General features: G+C 38.3%; 1 protein-coding gene across 3 annotated transcripts in view; it reads left to right on the top strand.

The window, feature by feature from the left end:
* Positions 1-20,949, top strand: part of ADAMTS19 (ADAM metallopeptidase with thrombospondin type 1 motif 19) — a 478,977-nt gene that overhangs the window by 281,202 nt on the left and 176,826 nt on the right. For all 3 annotated transcript variants that reach the window (XM_034655959.1, XM_034655958.1, XM_034655957.1), the window contains one exon: positions 17,890-18,055. In XM_034655959.1, the coding sequence (XP_034511850.1) occupies positions 17,890-18,055 (166 nt within the window). The remainder of the gene's footprint in view (positions 1-17,889; positions 18,056-20,949) is intronic.

Raw genomic sequence — 20,949 nt, forward strand, 5'->3', positions numbered from 1 at the left:
ACCCATTTTTATCTGCCAAGCATCAGCCCAGCTCCTAAGGCTGAAAATGAACCAAGTTTGGCATGAGTGTTCTTGAAATGAATGAGTGTTGTTTAAGGAAATTAATCCAGAGTCTAGAATACATTTTAAAATGTTACGAAGCCTCAGTAGTCTATGAAGATCAGACTTGTAGTGTCACAATTGGGTCTGTTTAGCTTACTTTCATAGTTTTGGTGTACTACCCAAATCAGTAGGTAGTGATTCTGACATCATTATCTCATTCGGGCTAGCATGTATCAAGTGCCCATTATGAAATGTAAAGCGTGATTTATACACTCAATTAAAACAGTTGGTGGGTCTTCTCATCTTCAAGCTCATTACCAAAAGAAAAAAAGGTGATGTGGCAGGAGTGAGAGGAAACAGTGCCTCTTGAATTCTCTTTCCTGTATTCATCTGTCTGTGATTTGGAACGTGTTAGTCGTCTCTAAGGCCCTTTTGGTAACCACGGTGATCCCGTCTGTGTAGCCTGTGGAGGGATGCTCAGGGAAGTCTCTGTGAAGAAGCCCATTTCAAAACCTCCTGGCCTATGGCAGCTTCAGTTTTCAAACAGAACTGCAAGGCCCTTAACCTTTCCTTTTTTAATTCAGTGATCTCAGATCTTCCATTTTTATCTTTTATGAGAATCTTTTCAGGACCATTGGCTCTTAGTTTCCTGGATGCATGCACAGCTCAGTTATAAGTTCCTGAGATTGCCTGTTTTCATATTTTCTAGCAAGCATATTCTGAGTTATGCAGATGCTTTGGAAGCATCCGCCTTTTGCGATTAGGGCTTTGGCTCTCTTATTTGGAATCGTACATAGTGTTTGTTTTGAACATTGCTGTTGATGAGAATTTTTTTACAGGTTAAACTGTTAATTTCTCAGGAGCCGGGATCAACAGACCTTGGTATTTTTTACTCTAACAATGACAAAAACAAGAACCAAGGATGTTATATGACTTGCTTACACTGACACCAGCCCCATGTGATGAAGTACTGAATTTGGTCTTTCCGTGGCCACATACTCTGCCTTATCCTCTATGCTTAAGGTTTGTTCTGGATACGTTGAATTGTATGAAATTGTCAATATATGAATGACATACAATAAAAAGCAATTTCATATGCTACAACCTATAAACATACCCCAAACACCAAAAAACTCCATTGAGAAAAAGCTCCTTCTATATGCAGCTAAAACTGAAAATATATTTTTTTAAAGTTTAGTTCTAAGTTTACAGGGGAAAAAAAAACTTTAGTCATTACTAATTGCAAATGGAATGCCAGAGGTAACAAGCTTACTTGTAGAGCTCCTTGGCTTCTTTAAATTAAGTGCATGGACTTAGGAGCCCTTGCGTGAATCAAAGCTCCCCTATTATAATCGTACTGTGTAACCTTAGACAATTTACTTACCCTCTCACTGTCTCTGTGTCTTCACCTTTAAGCATGCAGTAAGTTACTTAGAAGTTATCTGGCATCACTGTGAGGTCTTTAAATGTGTTTAAGTAAAATGGAAATGAGGAATGGAAAATATTTTGGTTAGCGCATGAAATAATCTTCTAGGCTTTTAGAAATGCTACCTATTAGAATTTTTAGTTAATTAAATGAATGAGGAATATTAAATTAGGTTAATAAGTAGTGGTATACCCATGTGCAATTTGTACATCAGTTTGTTTAAGTAGGTCTGAAAGAAAACATATAAACCTAACTAGCCCTTGCATTCCAGGAAATGTCTGTTGGTCGAATGAGCAGTTAAATGAAGTTTTCTCACTAACATTCTGCCACCAAAATTCCTCTCAAATTTTTAGTGCTGAAGTGGCCTCTAGGATTTGTTTTCCAAAAGGACTCTGACACTTCCCCATTCAAGTACAAATAAATGACATAGTGACATCTCATGGCCAAGTGATCAAAGTAACTATAAAATGCACACCCACAGAGATGATGGGTTCATTTCCTTGTTTTCCTGTAACCTTCAATTTCCTACACAGCCTTCAAAAATTTCAGAAGAATGTGTAGGAAGCAGAAATGAGAAGAGAATGCCCTTGGGTAGCCTGCTAGGGACTGTGCTAAGTACTTTACAAGGTAAGAATAAATTCGTAGTATTGTATGAAAGGTACACAATGTGCTTAAATTCTACCAAATAAAAATTAATTAATTTCAAGCTTGTGAAAGATGGGATAAGTACTGGCATGTGGCATTGAAGTCTAGTTAGGTATCAAGACAAGAAAATCCCTGACCCTTCACATAAACCCATGTGATCTAATGCAGATGTGTCATTTCATCCTAGATTACTAAGAGAATTTACAGAGTAAATTTTCCCCATCTTCCATTGAAATGGATATTGCATGTAGCATTAATGAAGTAAGGAATTGAATGGTAGTTGTTCTCACTTTTCATTTGAATTATAAACAAATAAATGTCTATATTTCAGAATAGTTAATTGCAAAAGATGGGGCTATGTGGACCTAACGGAGACAAGTATTCACTTGGGGCTACTGATAACATTCTTCTCTTACTGCACCCACATCAGCATTGGGAATACCTGGTCGTGCTGTCCCTCCTTCTTGATACGTATCTTTATTGCTTGCTATCCAGGACCCTACAGCTCCCTGACTGCTCCCTCCCAGGCTGCTTCATTGACCATTCTTCTTCTCTATACCTTCCTAACAGTGTGACCTACTGCTCAGTCATGGGCCTTCTTTTCTGTCCTGTGCACACTTATTTGGGGATCTTACCCAGTCTCATAGCTTAAATGCCAACTATACACCAGTGATTCCAAAATAGGTAATTCTAGTTTAGACCTCTCTGTTGACCTCCGAGTTTGTATGTCCAGATATGTATTTGACTTTTCAACATGAGGTCTAGCAGGTATATCAAACTTATAACATGTTTCAAACTGAATGATCATCTCTCCCACTCCAACCCCAAATTCTCCTCTCCCCACATTATTCTTCGTCCTGCTGATGGTCATTTGGCTGGGGCCAAAAATCAGAGTGTGGTCCTGAATTCTTTCCTTCAGAGTGCACATTCAAACATTGCAAGCTCTACCTTCTACTTGAGCTGTCAATAACCTGTCATCATGTGACCTTTACCCCATCTGTGTCTATCCTCAGTACAGTCACTGGAGTGAACCTTTTTAGATAGGTCCAAGCTTGCTCGTTGTAGTACTTGTAAGGACAGTACATATGTAGTGAAAATTTAAAACATAAGAGCAAATGATACACACATCTTCAGTGTAGTAGTTACCTCTTAGCAATAAGAGAAGGGAATTGGTTTTGGGAAGGTGTGCTGGTCCATTTCAACTGAATCGAGAAATTGTTATATTTTTAAAAAATTATCTACAGTGCATAAATGTTAACATTTCTTAAATACTAGGAATGGATTCCTGGACACTCTTTTGTCTTGTATATTTCTGAAGGTTTGAAATATTTCCTAAGAAAGAATGGTGAATAATTTTAAATAAAAGCACTATCTCTCTTATATTATACCAGTCTGTACCAGGTTCCTAATGTGCTACTTTTCTTATAGTCTGTTATTTCAACTCATCCTAATTCTAGACATTTTTTATTGAACATTCACTTCCATACCTTAAAATCTAAGAAAATCAAACCTAAGAATGACTTTGATAAACCAGAGAGCATTCAAGTAAAATGAAAAGAATGAAGACAGATTTCATATCAGGGATGGTAACTGGCCACATACAGAGAGGCCAAGAGGGTATTTGTCATATATTTGAAGTGTGGAAAGGTGCTTAGGATGTACAGTCAGGACTCATGATTTAATGTGGTGGTGAAGAAGCCTTCTGGGCCTTTTTAAGAAATATTTCTGAGGGGCACCTGGGTGGCACAGCCGTTAAGCATCTGCCTTTGGCTCAGGGCGTGATCCCAGCGTTCTGGGATCGAGCCCCACATCAGGCTCCTCTGCTATGAGCCTGCTTCTTCCTCTCCCACTCCCCCTGCTTGTGTTTCCTCTCTCGCTGGCTGTCTCTGTCAAATAAATAAAATCTTAAAAAAAAAAAAAGAAATATTTCTGAGACTTACTGCTGTCCATTAGAGGCCTGGATTGCTTCAGAGCAGTGACTGCCCTATTAGTGATTGAAACGCATAAGCAGAATATTAAATATTTATCAGAGGTGTTGATGAATGATTTCTTCTCTGGGTGAAATTTGGAACAAAGTGACCCCTGATTTCTGGTTTGGATACGCTCTTGTTTATAAATGTCTGTTTTACAACGTGATGCATGGGTGTAATATTCCTGATGTGGTCTGTTATGTGCAGAGTGCTTTGGGGTTCCTAGTTTTTACCAGATTTTTTCAGCCTTTTAGGTATATGACCTCTTAAGTCAACCTGATGTTATAGTAGCTTTTTGAGCCTGTGTACTCAGTGATGGGACAAAAGAGAGAGCAGAGAAAGGTGAGGAGGAAAGACGCTCAATTGCGTTCTTTCAGTACTGTCTAGTCAGATTGGTATTTGGGGATTGTGAAGTTAAGAAAAAGGATGTGAGGACGAACTTTGTTGGCACAAGATTTATTTTTTCCCTGTAAGGGGGTAAAACACCAATATAATTTCTTGGGCATTACCTAATGCCATTCAAAATGGGGGTACGGGAGAATATTTGAATTATCCAAGGGTCCTAAATGGAAAAGTAGTAACACATTTTGCTGATGTGCATGCAAATGAGAAAGAAGACTTGAAATCTGCAATAAGAAAACTCCTTATTTCCAGATCTTCCTTGACTTACGATGGGGTTGCATCCTGATAAACCCATCGTAAATTGAAAGCATTCTAAGTAAAAAAATCCACCTAACCTAACTGAACGCCATCCTAACTTAACTTACCTTAAATGTGTTCAGAACACTTACCTTAGCCTACAGTTGGGCAAAATCATCTAATACGAAGTGTATTTTATAATATACTATTGTCTGTCTTCTGTGATTTCTTGAACACTGTAGTGAAAGTGAAAAACACAATGGTTCCATGCGTACAGAATGGTTGTAGTAGGTCCGTCAATTGCTTAGTCTTGGGATCCCGTGGCTGACTGGCAGTTGTGGCTCTTCGCTGCCCAGACTCAAGAGAGAGGATTGTATGTATGTCACCAGCCCAGGAAAAGATCCAATTCAGAATTTTTAAAAAAGACTTTATGTGTTTTTTTGAGACAGAGCAAGTGAGAGAGAGAGCACGAGTGCGCACAGGGGCAGAGGGAGAGGGAGAAGCAGACTCTCTCCACTGAGCAGGGACCCTGATGTAGGGCTCAACCCCAGGACGTTGAGATGATGACCTGAGCTGAAGGCAGTGCTTAAGCCACCCAGGTGCCCCCAAATTCAGAATTTGAATTATGGTTTCTACTGAACGCACATAGCTTTTGCACCATCGTCCAGTTGTATTCTCGTTAAGTCAACCCCGTTGTAATTGGCGGACTGTCTGTATTATCAAAGAGACTTAAGATTGGCTGTTCTAACACGTTCGGTGCACTGCTATATTTGCTGCATCTGGCACATCGGCTGACACATAGTATGTACTCAGTAAATGTTGTCGAGTAAATTAATTATTTTATTTATTTGACCTTTCGTTGAATCCAGAAAAGAAGTTGCAGCACATTTTCCATGTCTCTGAGTACCAGTGCTATGGCCCTTGACGAGTTTGCTCCACTAATCTTGTTTCCATGGTAAACTGAATTCGCATCCACTCCCTCGGGGTATGTAGGAGGTTGGCAATGTCTCTGTGAATTGTGAGGTCACCAGTAAGACCTGGCAGTGGGGAGTACTTCCCCACATCGCAGCTGCGCAGCTGCCTCAGTGCTCTCATTCAGTTCCACTGGAAGCACATAACGGGCCTGGAACTGCATGAGATAAGTGCTGTAGGGGCTCATCACCATGGTGAGTGGCTCTGCAGAATCGCCCTGTGACTAACCCTTTAACAACTAGGTGTACAACTGAATACGCACCAGCTCATTAAGAGCCGGGGTGAGTGGCGAGCTGGAAGCCAACTGTTAAAAAAGTACATAGGGCGAGCAGAGTTAGTTAAGAAACTGAAATTCTCCTCCTGACTCAAAAAAAATGGAACATGTAAAATTCTCTTACTTGCTGCAAAACAAAAGTCATGTTGTTAGGACTTTGGAGAACCCTGACTGATGTAGGCAGAGGAGTGTTCTTTCGCTTGGTTTTTGCTGTTGGATTCAACAGAAGCATGAGCACATGTGTTTGAGCATCTTGCGTAGGGACCAGTGAATTTTTAACCCAAGCCCTGTGGGTTGGGCAGTAGCTTCTTCGGAGTGAACGGAAGGAGAGCTTATTCCTGTCTTTTTTTTTTTTTTAAGCCACTTCTAGAAAGAGTTAATTCTTATTTCAAAAAAATCAACTAGCTCCTACTGTTCCTTTAACTTCACTGGCTCTTCCTTTGCTGATTCCTTCTCTGTTTCTCAATGATAGGGTCCTCTGGGTTTGGTTTTAGGCTCTCTTTTGCTCTTTCTCTACACTCCCTTTCTGGATAACATCAGTCTTCCCTGCGGATTGAAAGATTATCTTTTTGTTGGCAGCTCCCAGACATATGTCTCCAGCTCAGAACTCTGTACTAAGCTCCATACTCCAACTGTCTGCTTGATTTCTCCACTTGGATATTTCACAGATACATCAAACCTAATAAGGTCGTTTGATTTACATCTCAATTACAGACCTGTATCTCTCCTTCTGGAGTACTTAAGCCAGAAACTCTGAAGTCACCCTTAATTCTCTGAGTTATTGTCCCTCCATGTCCCAGCATCTAAACCATTTAACAAATTGGAGTGGTCACCCTCTGGTTTGTATGAGTATCTAAAATCAATCTCAAGTGAGTTGACTTTTCTCCACATCCTTAGTTCAGCCACTGTGTGTTGGTCCTTTGGTCTGAGTCACCATAGGCTTGCTCTTGAATTGTTATAGCTCACTTCAGCCTGGTCTTGCTGATTCTCTTCTTGTCACCCTATCATCTGTTTTCCAAAAAAAAGAACAAGAGCGACTTTCTTCAAAATTTCTATCTGTTTATGCCATCCACTGTCAGTTGCTTCCAATTACATTTCCAATAAAATCTCAGTGCCTTCTCCTGGTCTTCAGAGCTCTCTATGAATCATGGCCTGCCAACCCATCTGTTCTATTTTTGCTACTATTATTATTGGTCTGTGACTCCTGCCACTGCCTCAGTCTCCCTGTCGATTCTTCCACGCTGTCCTCGCTCATCTGTAGGCCTTCCTCACTGATAGACTTTACACCAATGCCACCATTATTAACTGTTTTAATTACAGCAGTGCCCCCTCCAACAAGTCTTATATCCCTCTATTTCAACCTCTCTTTTAAACTAAAGTATAATCTAAGTCACATCTGTACATTGTAAAGTTAATACTTACAAGAATTTCGGTGGAAAAAATAAACTATCCTGCTATCTCCTTTCTGTGCTTGATTTCTGCCTTCCAGGAGCAATCTCATTTCTTTTAGTACTTCCCTTACCTCTGTATTGCAAAGGAATACTGTTACATTATTTGTCCTTTGGTTTTCATTTTTAAAATAAAACTTACTGTGACATACATATATAGAACACAAACGTATGTTGTAACAAATAATAATTAAAAAGTGTACACTTTTGTAAACACAAAGTCAGTCTGTTGAGTTCTTCCCACGTATTTTGCAGGGTCATAGTATTGGTATGTGGCATCCTCTGCCTAATTTATAATTATGCATATTTGTCTGGATACCTGATTTTTCCTGTTTTTCCCCCTCATATTTAAGGTTCGTGAAGATAGGAATTAAAATCTCTTTTCATTTTTGAAGCTTCAGTGCCTCGCACGCTGTCATGGGGCAAGTATTCAGTAGGTACATTTGTAACATGCAGTCATCAGAAGATACAGTAGAGGGGTGCCTGGGTAGCGCAGTCATTGGGCGTCTGCCTTCCGCTCAGGGCGTGCGTGATCCCGGCGTTCCGGGATCGAGTCCCACATCGGGCTCCTCGGCTGGGAGCCTGCTTCTTCCTCTCCCACTCCCCTGCTGTGTTCCCTCTCTCGCTGTCTGTCTCTCTGTCACATAAATAAATAAATAAAATCTTAAAAAAAAAAAAAGANCTTCTTCCTCTCCCACTCCCCTGCTGTGTTCCCTCTCTTGCTGTCTGTCTCTCTGTCACATAAATAAATAAATAAAATCTTAAAAAAAAAAAAAGAGAAGATACAGTAGAACATAATAGCTTTTGGGCTACATTGGTTGATAAGCTTAGATCTAAAACTGAATTTGCTTCCTGTTTCTCAACTCACTTTTTTGCATATTTAAAGAATCCATAAAAATCCTGAGGGATGGGGCATCTGGTAGGCTCAGTCATCTGGACATCCAACTTTTGATTTTGCCTCAGGTCATGATATCAGGGTTGTGAGATTGAGCCTCATGTCCAGCTGTGCACTCAGAGGGGAGTCTGCCTGGGATTCTCTCTCTCCCTCTCCCTCTGCCCTTCTGCACCATGCACTCTCTCTAAAATAAATAAGTCTTTTTTAAAAAAAAAAATCCTGAGGGATTAGTTGAAAAACCATTTTAAGCAACAAGAGATTACAGTAAAGCGAATGGATGTTAGAAAGTATATGAAAATCAAATCAATGGCTTTTCTCAATTTGAGCAAAAATTAGACTATAAAATGAGAAATGAGACAATCATCCTACTAACGAAAAGTCAGTAATTTTGGATACTAAATGTTAGGATGGAGCATTTATTTTCCACTTTACACATGTTTACCACTTTTCACATCTTCAACATAGAACAGCTTCTGTTTATAATCATATTTGTGATGTTGTTTATCTATAATGGACTTAAAAAGGAACATTTTGAAATTGTTTTAAAATGCATATCTCTGTCATATGCTGGCAAAAAATTAGAGGAAGCCAATGGTGTTCAAGAAAATGGAAGAGAAAGCATATTTTTTTAATTTGTAAGAGTGACATGTATTCCTGAGTAATTATTATGGAGATAAAATAAGGCTGTTGAAAGAACATAGCACGAAAGGTCATCATGAAGCATCCCATAGTAAAATCTCTAGCCAGTGTTCAAGAAGATAAATAGTCTAAAAACCACAGGAGGATTTCATCAGGGTTTATTTTTGAATATGAATCAGGTAAGTGATACTGCAATGGAATGCCCCTGGGTTCCTTTCCAGTCGTCATTTTCCCAGGAATCTTTGTGCTCCAGCCATTCTAACCTTGCTTTCCCTTACACATGCTAAGTTGGTCCCGTCTCAGGGTCTTTGTTTCTCCTTCTGCCTAGAACGTTCTCCCCTCTAACTTGCCCTGGCCAACTCTCAGATCTTGGCTCAGATGTTACCTCACCCGAAAGACCTTCCCCACATCGCTCTCTAATCCTTGAAATACTTGGCACCTAAATTCATATTGTTAACTTTTCATTGAGTAAACTGGACTGAAAGGATGCCATAATGAAACTGGGGGTTTGTTCCCCCTGGTCTTTTTTCTAGTGTTGTTTACACTTAGGTTGTGAGAAGTCGCTTGGTAAACTTAGCCACAAGAAGTTTCTGATAGTTAAGATATTTATCCTCTAATCATCAAACCCTCCAAATTCCCATAAAGTTAAAGTCTCTTTGCACATGCCCTCCCCATTCAGGCTTGCTTAGAGCTAATCACTTGCAGTAAGAAGGGGGAGTGAAGTCAGAGTCCTTGTGATTTCCCCACCCAGGGCTTTCATTTCTTCTGCTCACTGCACTGGTTCCTCGAGGGCAGAAGCTATAAGGGAGGCGGGAAGGAGGAGTACGTGTGGGTGACCAGCGGTGTCATGGCTTGGCGACAGTGTAAGACATGGTAATTGTGTCATGGGAGAGTGGTGTTCAGCATTGTGTTTGATAGGTGCTTCAAATGGTAACTGTCTGTCTCTCATGGACCACATTGATGAGTTCCTGGGAGGCTGTCCTCTTCAGAGATGCCCCTCAGTCTCTTGGGATTTCACACTTGTCCTTTGAAGAGGGCTGGTTCATCTTCTCTAGTTGGTCATGTTCAGTGCCTGCCTTGTCCCTTAGGTATATGGGAGGATACTTCCAGGCTATATTTGAAACTGTGTGTGTGTGTGTGTGAAGTAGAACACAAACATAAATAAGTGTATAAACTATCAAGGTAAAGCTTATTAACTGTGATAGAGCAATTGTATGTGTAACTCAGTCAAATAAATAGCAAATTGTATCCCTTCCTGGAGTGTGTGTAATTTGGTGATGGGTCTTGCCAGCCTGGATCATCACTGTTGCCCTGACCTCTGGCTGTATAAAGTCAATACTCATTTATTGAATAGAAGGTCAAATTAATGAATAGCTAATAAATTATGATATTTTTAGAGGGTACACTGTTATTCAGCAGTTAAAAACCAGGCTTATAAAGATTATTTAATACCATTAAGAAACAAAATAGCGATTAAACTATTCTTAAATGGGAAAATAAAGTAGAATATAAAACTTTAACAAATGTGTGCACGTGTAGAGACAAATGTACACACACACGGGTACATGCTCATATATATACTTTGTGCGTCTGTGTGTATGTTAATAGACTTAAGAAGAAGTATACACATACCTATTGTAATTATCCTATATGAGGGGACTGGGGACAGTGAATTGCTTTTTTTTAGTTATATTTTTAAGTGTTTTGCTATTTAAACCTTCTGGTTTTATGATCAGGACACATTTTAAGAAAGAAAATAGAAAAGAGAATTGTAAAAGAAAGGAAGAAGGCAAGAAAAACGAAATCCTTGAAACATTCCACCAAACCTGCCATGGGGGAGTGGTTGGGCTTGTAGCACTGAGGGAGGCCTGGGGGTGAAACCTTCAGCCCTCTCAGAAACCCAGTGTGCTTTTGGCAGCTAATATGTCTCATCATATAAAACAGTCAGCCCAAGATAAAGTTCAGAGCCTAACACAGTATGCTTGTCTTTGCTTTGTGAGGGATGGGGTCTGGCCTTGCTCTTGATGTCAAATTTTGGACATCTACCATTTGTGAGGTGTTGTGCTTGACGTCAAATCCTCAGTGCAAAATTTTTTAAAGATGAGAGTTGTTTAGAATAACAGTTATTTGGAATAACAGCAGGGCCTAGACTTCCTCAGATGGCCTCACAAAGGCACTCTTTGGTTTGAATCTTGTCTTCGCCACATACTGATTTGTGACCTTAGGACACAATAAATCTTTTTGAAACTCACTTTTTTCAACTGTAAAACTAGTGAGGTTAGCCTATGTGGCGCAAGTTTGCTGATTGATTAAATGAAATCATATACACACACACACAGTGTCTGACACACAGGTGTATTTTCTTACATTATTGTTGTCTTATAAGTATTTTAAAGGAAGTTTGAAAAGGAAAGAGAAAAGGACTCTATAATTTCTTCAGCCTAGGTAACTAGAAACAAGTTGGTGGCATGCACAGAGATACACACTCAGAGAGAGGTACTGGTTTGGGACAAGGATCAGACGTCTGAAGTGAGGTGATGGGAAGTGAGCAGGGAGGAGCATGGATCTTGAATAGAACTAGTGGGCTGAGAGGGGGATTGGGGGTTTGGGCATCGGCTCCGTAGAGGGGTCCTTTGGGAGGGGTCATTGCTGCCAGCAGTTGCTGACCAAAGACCTGCTTTGGAGTGAGGAATGTGACCTGTTTAAGGAAACAGAAACAATTGCTAGAGAAGAGAGTGAGAACAATGTAATAGTAATATTCCTGGAGAAGAGAAGTGGTCAAGGGTCAAATGCCTTAGAGAGGAGAACAAAGGACAGGAAATGGTGGGTGGCCTCAACAATTTCCAGAGTTCAGTGGGGGAAATGAGAATGCAGGTAGCAAGCAAATTTAGAGTGATGTATTAAAACCAAAAAAAAAATTTGGAAATTGGGAGTGTTAGATTCCAGCCCTGACACTCGGATGAACTCTCTGTGTGATTGTAAATGCCTTAGAGAGGAGAACAAAGGACAGGAAATGGTGGGTGGCCTCAACAATTTCCAGAGTTCAGTGGGGAAAATGAGAATGCAGGTAGCAAGCAAATTTAGAGTGATGTATTAAAACAAAAAAAAAAAAAATTGGAAATTGGGAGTGTTAGATTCCAGCCCTGACACTCGGATGAACTCTCTGTGTGATTGTAGGCAAGTTATGCAACATTTCTAAGTCCTGGTTTTCTTGATTTTAAAACTCCAGTGATGGCCTGATTTCTAGGTTTGCTATTGCCCTCGTAGTTTCAGGATACTTTCTGAAGCCCTTTGGCAAGGAGAGAAAACGGAATAATGTTAACAATATGGTCCCAGGGAATCTTTTCCTAAAGATAGAACTTGGGCTCACAAGGAAGGCAACACTGGGAATGCCGGAGGGGAGAAATCGACTAGTAATTTCCCCTCAGATGGAGTTACTGGTGGAGTAGAGAGCATCGAACGGATATGTTTTCTTTTGATCTCAAAAAGGAAGAATATGTTAAGTAAAAGCAACATTCCTTGAGCATCTGCTGTGTACCAGGCCTTATGTATTGAAGGCATGAAGCTGAGAACACAAAAGCCATAACTATAGCGGATGTATTAGTGTAATAATGGGACAGGTACAGTGTGGAAGTGGATCAGGGAGGCAGTGGTTACTTTGAGAGAGGACCAGGTTGGCTTCATTTTGAAGCAATAACCAAGAATGACTTTCTGGAAATATAAAACAGCATGTACAGTGTACCAAGATGTGATCATACAATAAAACAGTTATTCTGAACTACTTTAAAATATAAAATTTGTTGACACAATTAAAATGTGTTGTTGGGGGCGCCTGGGTGGCTCAGTCTGTTAAGCGTCCGCCTTCAGCTCAGGTCTTGATCTCACAGTCCTGGGATCCGGCCCTGCATCTGGCCTCCCTGCTCAGCGGGGAGTTTGCTTCTCCCTCTCCCTCTGCCCCTCCCCCCTGCTTGTGCTCTCTCGTGCTTTCGCTCTCTGTCACATAAATAAATAAAATCTTTTAAAAATGTGTTTGTTGTGGTTATATATAAAGTTTAAGTAGTAAAAATAAAGCTGGAGAGGTAGGCAAGAGTTTATCATGACCTTATACTTTATATATCTTCATTAAGGATTTAGAGTTTCCCCCTGTGGGTGTAAAGGGGAAACATCAAAAGGGTCGGGTCAGGAAGAGTTTAACATTGTAAGACAATAGGATAGATAGGGTGTCAGAAGTGTATTTTCATAGACTTACTTGTATGTATTGAATACACAAATGTATGAAAAATTACTCCTATTTATAGTAATACTGAAAAAGATGTCTTTTGAATAAAGCACCCAGCAAATCTATAATATTATAATTAACATCAAGCCTTTTATTATGTTTACACTCAGAAGTATATAATGCTTTATATACTTTATTTACTTAATGAGATGTATACCGTAACCTCACCATACAAAAAATACTCAAAGAAAGCCAAATGCACATTGCTCAGATCATGTAAAGCATCAGACATTTGTCTATAATGTTTTCACAAGCAATTCAAAATTCAAGATCTTTTCACAACTTCTGTAATTGCTGTTTAGAAACAAAACACTTGGGCTTCTTTCAGTGTCTCAGTAATTCTCTAATATAACTATGGTCAGACGATAGAGTAATCATACTCAGAACCTCAGGACGTTGACTTTCCTATCAAGAACTTCACCATTTGATGTTTTCAATGATATTGGTTCATCTTGTTTTTAGGTTACATTTTCCCATCTCTCTACTCAGGGCAGGCATCTTCTTAACTCTTAGCTAGACTCCAAATCCTCTTTGCCTTGCTCATAGTATCTCCTCTCATGGAAACAACCTTGCCCTCATCGTATCCAGATTCTGCTATCCCTCAAGACTCATCTGATATCCTGAAATTATAATGATCTAACACCTTCCTCAGGTCCTTTAGCACTTAACTATTGAGTTCTTCAATACTATGTATTTTTAAAAATAGGCCATTATCAAAGACTATCAAAATGCAGTTTGAGCCTCAGATACATACCTTCAGCCAGCACATTGAAAGCTTACTTAGAAAACCAAGGTTCTGGAAAATAATTTTCCAGAAAGAAGCAGGGAAGAATGAAGAGAAAATTTGAAATAACTATGGTAGTGCTTCAGTTCTGTGAGTGAATGGGAAGTGAGGTTGTGGAAGTAAAGTAGCAATGTTAGTGAAGAGGGAGAACAAGAGTGGAGAGCACCATGTTGTTTTCTAATTTTTAAGTCATTTATTAAAGATTTATTTATTAGAGAGAAAGAGAGCCTGGGTGGGGGAGGGGCAGAGAGAAAACCTCAAGCAGACTCCCTGATCAGAGTGGAGCTGGACACCTCAGGGCTCCATCTCACCACCCTGAGATCATGACCTGAGCCAAAACCAAGAGTCCAATGCTTAACCGACTGAGCCACCCAGGTGCCCCTTAAGTTATGTTTGCATTAGAGTTTTAGGATCTATTTAATAGACCATAATTAACTTGAATTTGAATACATGAAACATTTATATTGGTTAATTGAAGCACTTTACCAACAGTGTATTTGGCACATTGACCAAATCAAATTTCATGTGATTAGAATTTACTGACAGTGTCATTGCACCTAAATGATGCACCATTTTCTTGGTTGTCTTAATAAAGCACAGAGGCATCTAAATAGAGAAATAAAATGTCAGAACTAGTAAAAAAAAAAAAAGGAGCGGTAACATATTAATGTAAGTGAGGGTAAATTTGCAAAATACTGAAATTCTTGCTAAATTGTGAAATCAAAGAATAACATTCAATGACAAACAAATGCCACTATCTGAGAATATGCATATGATAACAGAAATAAGATATAGAGAACACCTGTTAAACTTAATTTCATTTCCAAATTTTGTGTGAAATATCTCAAAATATTTAAAATCATTTTGAAAAATCTAAATGAGAGCAATCTGGGAGAAAAAATGCTTATAAAGCTTACATTTATTTTAGATGATGTGCTGTGAGACATTCATTCACATTCTCTTTTCTTTCCCTCTAAAACTGAAGGGACAATATTTACACTAACGTGAATGCTGCCTAATTGTGGATTGTTGAACACAGGGGCCCTTGTGCATAGAGGTTAATATGGATTTATGTTCTTCCATAGCTTGTAAAATCACAGTGCAGATACAGATTTCTGTTTGGTTAGCGGGGAAAGTGAGGCTTTTATGGTGACACAGAATACCTCAAGTCTTTCTGCAATTCTGCTTTACCATAAGGAATTATCCTGAAAGATACCGATCTACACTAGACCACCTCCTTTGCTGTAGGATAGTATTCTGGTCTCCGATACGAAAACTCTTCCCTGAAGAAAGAACGCTGAACACTTAGTGTTAACTCTGCCCTAGAGTGAACCGAGTCTGGCACACTATAGTCAGACAGTAAATAGGTATTGAATAAGTGAGTCACCATTTATAATTATTCCAACATTTTTTTTTCCTTTTCAAAAGTGGCCTTCTTGTTTTTAAAAATGTCTGTAGATAAAATTCTAACACAACAAATAATTATTATGAAGTGGTTTCCAAATCCTAACTTCAAAAATTTAATTTCAGAAAATATTTTGTAAGGTATAATATGGGGATACAAAGATATATCAGTTTTGATTCTTTGGACTCCTGAGGTCTCCAGTTCATACTCAAATGTTTGGGTGCTTTGATTTGTTACGGTTATTCTAATTAATAAAATAAAAATTATGAAGAACATTTACTGAGGGGTTACCCAGTATCAGATCCTGTGATAAGAGCATTACATGTGTTTTTCAAAAGTGGATGTTCTGGACAGCCCTATGGAGCAGTGGTGTGGACTAAGTCACTGTATCTTTCTCAAAGTTACTTAGCTAGTAGTCGATTATGAATCCAAATAATCTTAAATCCAGAGTCATTAAATTTTCTATGTTGATATGCATTTCAATTTTATTTGGTTTATTTTTCTAAATCCAATTCTACTTATAACCTTTGGAAAGAATGTATCAGGTTATAAATTCAAGATTTAGGGAAACTGAGCATGTTTGCTTGAGATGTTCATACTGAGCATCAAAATACTTATTATTTCAATCATCAGCCACACTGTCAGTTGTATTAGTGACCTTCAATACTGACTGAACCTCAGAAGCATTCTGAAACATGAGAGAAGAGTAACATATTTTTGTATTTTCCCCATGTGCATCAGTGATATATAATGTGACGCCCTCCACCCTCAATCCATGTGGTGTGTAGGTGTATGTACTACATCTTAATGATTATTATTTCAGGTTTTCAATATTTGTTACCGTCCTTGTTTCTATCAAGGGAATATTTTTTTGCCTGTCTTGTAATTACTTTAAAATTCATTCTAGTTTTCCATCGGAGACAATGAGCACGTGTGGAAAAGAAAAGAATTCATTGGAATTCATATTAAAATTATCCCCCAAATGTCCCAAGTATATAATACATGCCCGATATATTTTACAAGAATTGTCACAGTAAATCTTTTCTCTGTTATCCCCACCCCCAGCGTGTGTGTGTGTGTGTGTGTGTGTGTCTTTGTCTAGGAAAGACAAGCAGAGGGAGAAACACAGGGAGAAGGGGACAACAGACAGAGGTGGTGGAACTGTTATTGTAGTACTTGAGAATTTTATTACTGTTATGAAAATTCAAGAAAGTGATGAATATTTTTAGATTTATTAAGAAATCTTGTAACATCAATTTGATATAGAATAAAATGAGATAGCATATTGGCAATCACCTAGTCTTTCTGTAGAGGAGATACAGTACACCTTAATGATTAAAACAAAAGAAAAAGTCTCTTCTGTACTTTTAAGGAAAACACACCTCTTTTTAGTATAGATTTATTTTTTCTTAATATTCAGTTCAGAAGAATTACTGTATCTGAAGAAGTGAGTATATTATTACTATGCTAATTATATGTGGACCAAACTAAAAGGAACTACACAAAATTTTTATGTAATTAATTCAGAACAGAATGAAGAACTTTGATAGCACATTGGGTATGAATAATGCAGGTTCTGAGGGATTATTTCTTCAAAAATATTGGCTAAAGAGTTAACAGAATAGTCAAATATATGTATTATATATATATTATGGATGTAATATATATATCACAGCAGAATAAAATAATAAAAATCGAAAAGGTCAAGTCATTTGTTCTGTGTGGAATATTTTCCTAGCTATAATATAAATTTATGTTCCAAAAAAGGAAGGAAAGAAATGACTAGGCTTAGCCTCAATATAATAAAAGGATACCTACTTGTTATAAGTTCTTTTTATTGATAATAACAGTATTTTACAGTTTTTAGCTCTCTGTCTACAGTTGGCTAAGTTTAAAGACATGGCATTCTATGAAATGAAACATGCTTATGTAAGTGATGATTCATTTTTTTTCTGTAATTGACTGTGCAGAGGTTTTAAGAATGTTTAGTAGAAGGCTTCAAGAATATTTTACATAATAATTTCAATCCTGTGTCCCCCGCATTTGCTTTGACATGTTACATGAATTACTTTATTAAAGAGCGATTGTCGAGAAGTTGGACCACATGGTGCGTGCAATTAAACACCGTATTGCTCTTCTGTACATGCCTACATGTAAGTGACCCCATGGGTCTCCCAAAGTGAGCCTTTAACCGTTCCAGAATTTTACTATGCATCTGTTGCTGGCATCTAGCCTCCCACCCACACAGGCTAAGTCTAACTAAATGAAGTTTATGCTAGTGCAATAAAGTATGTAAAGATGAAGTAATAAAATGGGAAGACAGTTACCTTCTTAGGGGCATTGCTGAAAAAGCTTCACGAGAATGTATGCACATATGTGAAAGAAAGTAAAGTGTATGTGAGTAGGAGAGCCTAGAAAGTAATTTATCCAAACAGTATTTCTTACCTATCTTTTTATGTTATATATTCCAGATGGGATTTATACAGCTCAATGAGGACTTCATATTTATTGAACCACTCAATGATACAGTGGCCATAACGGGTCACCCACACCGTGTATATAGGCAGAAAAGGTCCATGGAGGAAAAAGTCACAGAGAAGTCAGCTCCTCACAGTCATTACTGTGGTATCATTTCAGGTAATGCCTTCTCCCGGGAGGGTTTATCAAATATGCAATGTGAGATGAATACATGAAGAATTTTTTCTCTTCCTTTCTTTCTGTCTGTCCATCTGTCCGTCCCTCTGCCTGTCTGTCCATCCATCTACTAGTTTTATACTTTTCTCAAAATATGGAATCTCTTCTGGTTAAGAACAATTAAATATATCCATTATAGACTTCTCTTCTAGTCTTCTGCACAGTACTACGTTTTAGTATCAAAAAATGGAACTCCAGAAGGACTTCAGAGACTAACGTGTATCATGCCCTGTGTCTCTCTCGAAATGTGAAGTGTTCCTCGTGGTATCCTGTTCACCTCATTGGCATAGAAATGACATGGAGAGAATTCCTGATCTCCTGAAATGGAATCCTGTGAGCTCATGGCCTTATTTTTGTCTACCTCTTTGAGCACATCATAGATATCTCTTTACTTTGACCAGATTCCTCTTCTTCTTCTTTCTTCTTTCTTCTTTCTCCTTCTTCTTCTTTCTTCTTTCTTCTTTCTTCTTTCTTCTTTTTTCTTTTCTTCTTTCTTCTCCTCCTCCCTCTCCCTCTCCTTCTTCCCAAGTAAAAATCATCTTGGAGGTTAAAATTAACAGTGTAATAGGGAGAAGAGTAAAGATTTATTTCTTTGAATTTTATTCTCAGTATCAATACCTTAAATCTGGACATTTCAGAAGCTCATAAACATTTCTAACCATCAAATCCTAGTCTCCGTCTGCCAGTTCTGTGTAGAAATAAAATGGGGCTGACTGTTTTGTGAGCTTTCTTACTTCCTTTGGCAGAGATCTCTGTGTTAGCAAGAACGGTAAGGAAAACGAATGATTTCTATTATGTAAGTGGGACCTGAAAGTCATAGCCAACACTCAGAAAATAATTAGAAGTGTCCCTAGGAAAAAATTTTTAGATATCTAATCCAGACATCTCAGTGACTAGTCACTGATAGGAGAAACATTTCCAGTTAGAATCTGAGGAAATATGAATTTATGCAAGAATTTTGGTTGTAAAAGACATAAAAAGTTGACTTGCAGATTTAAAATTAGGTGTTAGCAGAGTTAGGGACAAGATACCAATTCGAAAATTGGTTATGGTGTTTGAGGCTGGTTTCGGTGTATGACTTGTGACAGTTAGTGGCATTTGCAGCAGATATATAGGTTGTTCCTATTATTGCTTGCTTAGGGTAATCAGATTCAGAAAGAACCACAACATATTTCTGTTTAAATATATTTATCTCAAGTGAATCCGTGATTTCTGTTTTCTTCCATGAAAGCTCACAGTGTTAGTCTGTATGGGAAACATCTTCAGAAGGACTTAAGTGAATCTCTGTGCCCCACTATTCACTGTACATGATTTAGTCAATTTGAGTGAGGCACATCCCTCTTCTCTCTTCGAAGAAGGATAGACACAAAGAAGTCATAGTATTATGGCCAAGCCAAAGAAAGTCTCTTGTGTTGAGAAATGATAGCAGCAACAACTTGGATTTAGTCCATTTAAGGAAATTGTCTTGTATGAGTTATACTAAAAATCTACGCTGTGCAACTTGCAAATCATAGTAAGTTCCAGCTGTTCTAATTACTCATGTACAGGATGACGCAAAGCAGGCTTTGTGTGCCATGGTGCACAGAAGACAGACTGCTAGAAATTTCTTAATTTTTATAGGTTTACAGAGCATAAATACACAGTTAATATTTGGCAAACATTGCTCATAAAGTTTCTTATTGTGTTTATTTTTAAGGCATGACTGTTAGGTATTAATTGACCTATTTGGGTCAGTCCCTTGAATGCAAGGAGTATTAAGCTACCAGTTGGATGATTCACTATGAGTTTACCTATTTTCAAATAGTTTTTAAGTTTAGGTCTAGAAGTTAAAAAATGGCTTTAAAATTAGCAATATGTGAAATAAAATGTTGATTTACTTCTACCAATATGTCTAATTGTAGCTCTTCCCTTTTTACTTCAGGCTGATGTACTAACATGTTCAACACTTGATTCAACTTTGGATAATATTGCAATATTTGCCTCTGTGCCCTGGAATCAAGAAGTTTCCTTGTATTCAAATTGGTCCTTGCATTATTCTCCTTCATCATTTTAATGCCTTAGGTAGAGGATGTTTCTGTGTATTGACTTCATGAATATTTTTTCTGAACAGGAAATGTCATACTTTAGGATGACTTTGTTGTGTTCTATAAAAAATAATAAAGAGAAGGCACATAACCACCCCGCCCCCCCGGATCCAAGGCATAGCTTTGGTTTCATTCCAGCTAGGGACTCTTCGCCAATTCCCTTAAACTTTTCTAAAATTTTACTTTAGTGTAGTTGCCATACAACGTTATATTAGTTCCAAGCGTACCGCAGAGCAATTTGACACCCTGTACACTCCTCAGTGCTCACTGCAGTAAGTGTAGTTACCATCACTCTACGAAGTCAGGACAGTATTGTTGACTATATTCCCTATGCTGTACTTTTCATTTACTTTATAAACAAGAAGTTGGTACCTCTTAATCCCCTTCTCTTATTACACCCATAACCCCACACCCCTTTCCTCCGGCAACCACCAGGTCGTTCTCTGTATTTTTGAGTCTGTTTGTGGGGTTGTTTTTTGGTTTTGTCTTTGGTTTTTTTTTTTGGTTGTTCCTTTGTTGTTATGTTTTGTAGATTCCACATATGTGAAATCATATAGTGTTTGTCTTTCTCTGTCTGAATTACTTATCTTAGCATAATGACCTCTAGGTCCGTCTACGTGGTCATGTATGGCAAGATCTCATTCTTTTTTATAGCTGAGCGGTAGTCCATTGGATATATATCGCATCTTCTTTATCCATTCATTTTTCCATGGACATTCCATTTTTGGATGGACACTTCGGTTGCTTCCATAT

Source organism: Ailuropoda melanoleuca, chromosome 3, assembly GCF_002007445.2.
Source record: "Ailuropoda melanoleuca isolate Jingjing chromosome 3, ASM200744v2, whole genome shotgun sequence".
In the NCBI taxonomy this organism is placed as follows: domain Eukaryota; kingdom Metazoa; phylum Chordata; class Mammalia; order Carnivora; family Ursidae; genus Ailuropoda; species Ailuropoda melanoleuca.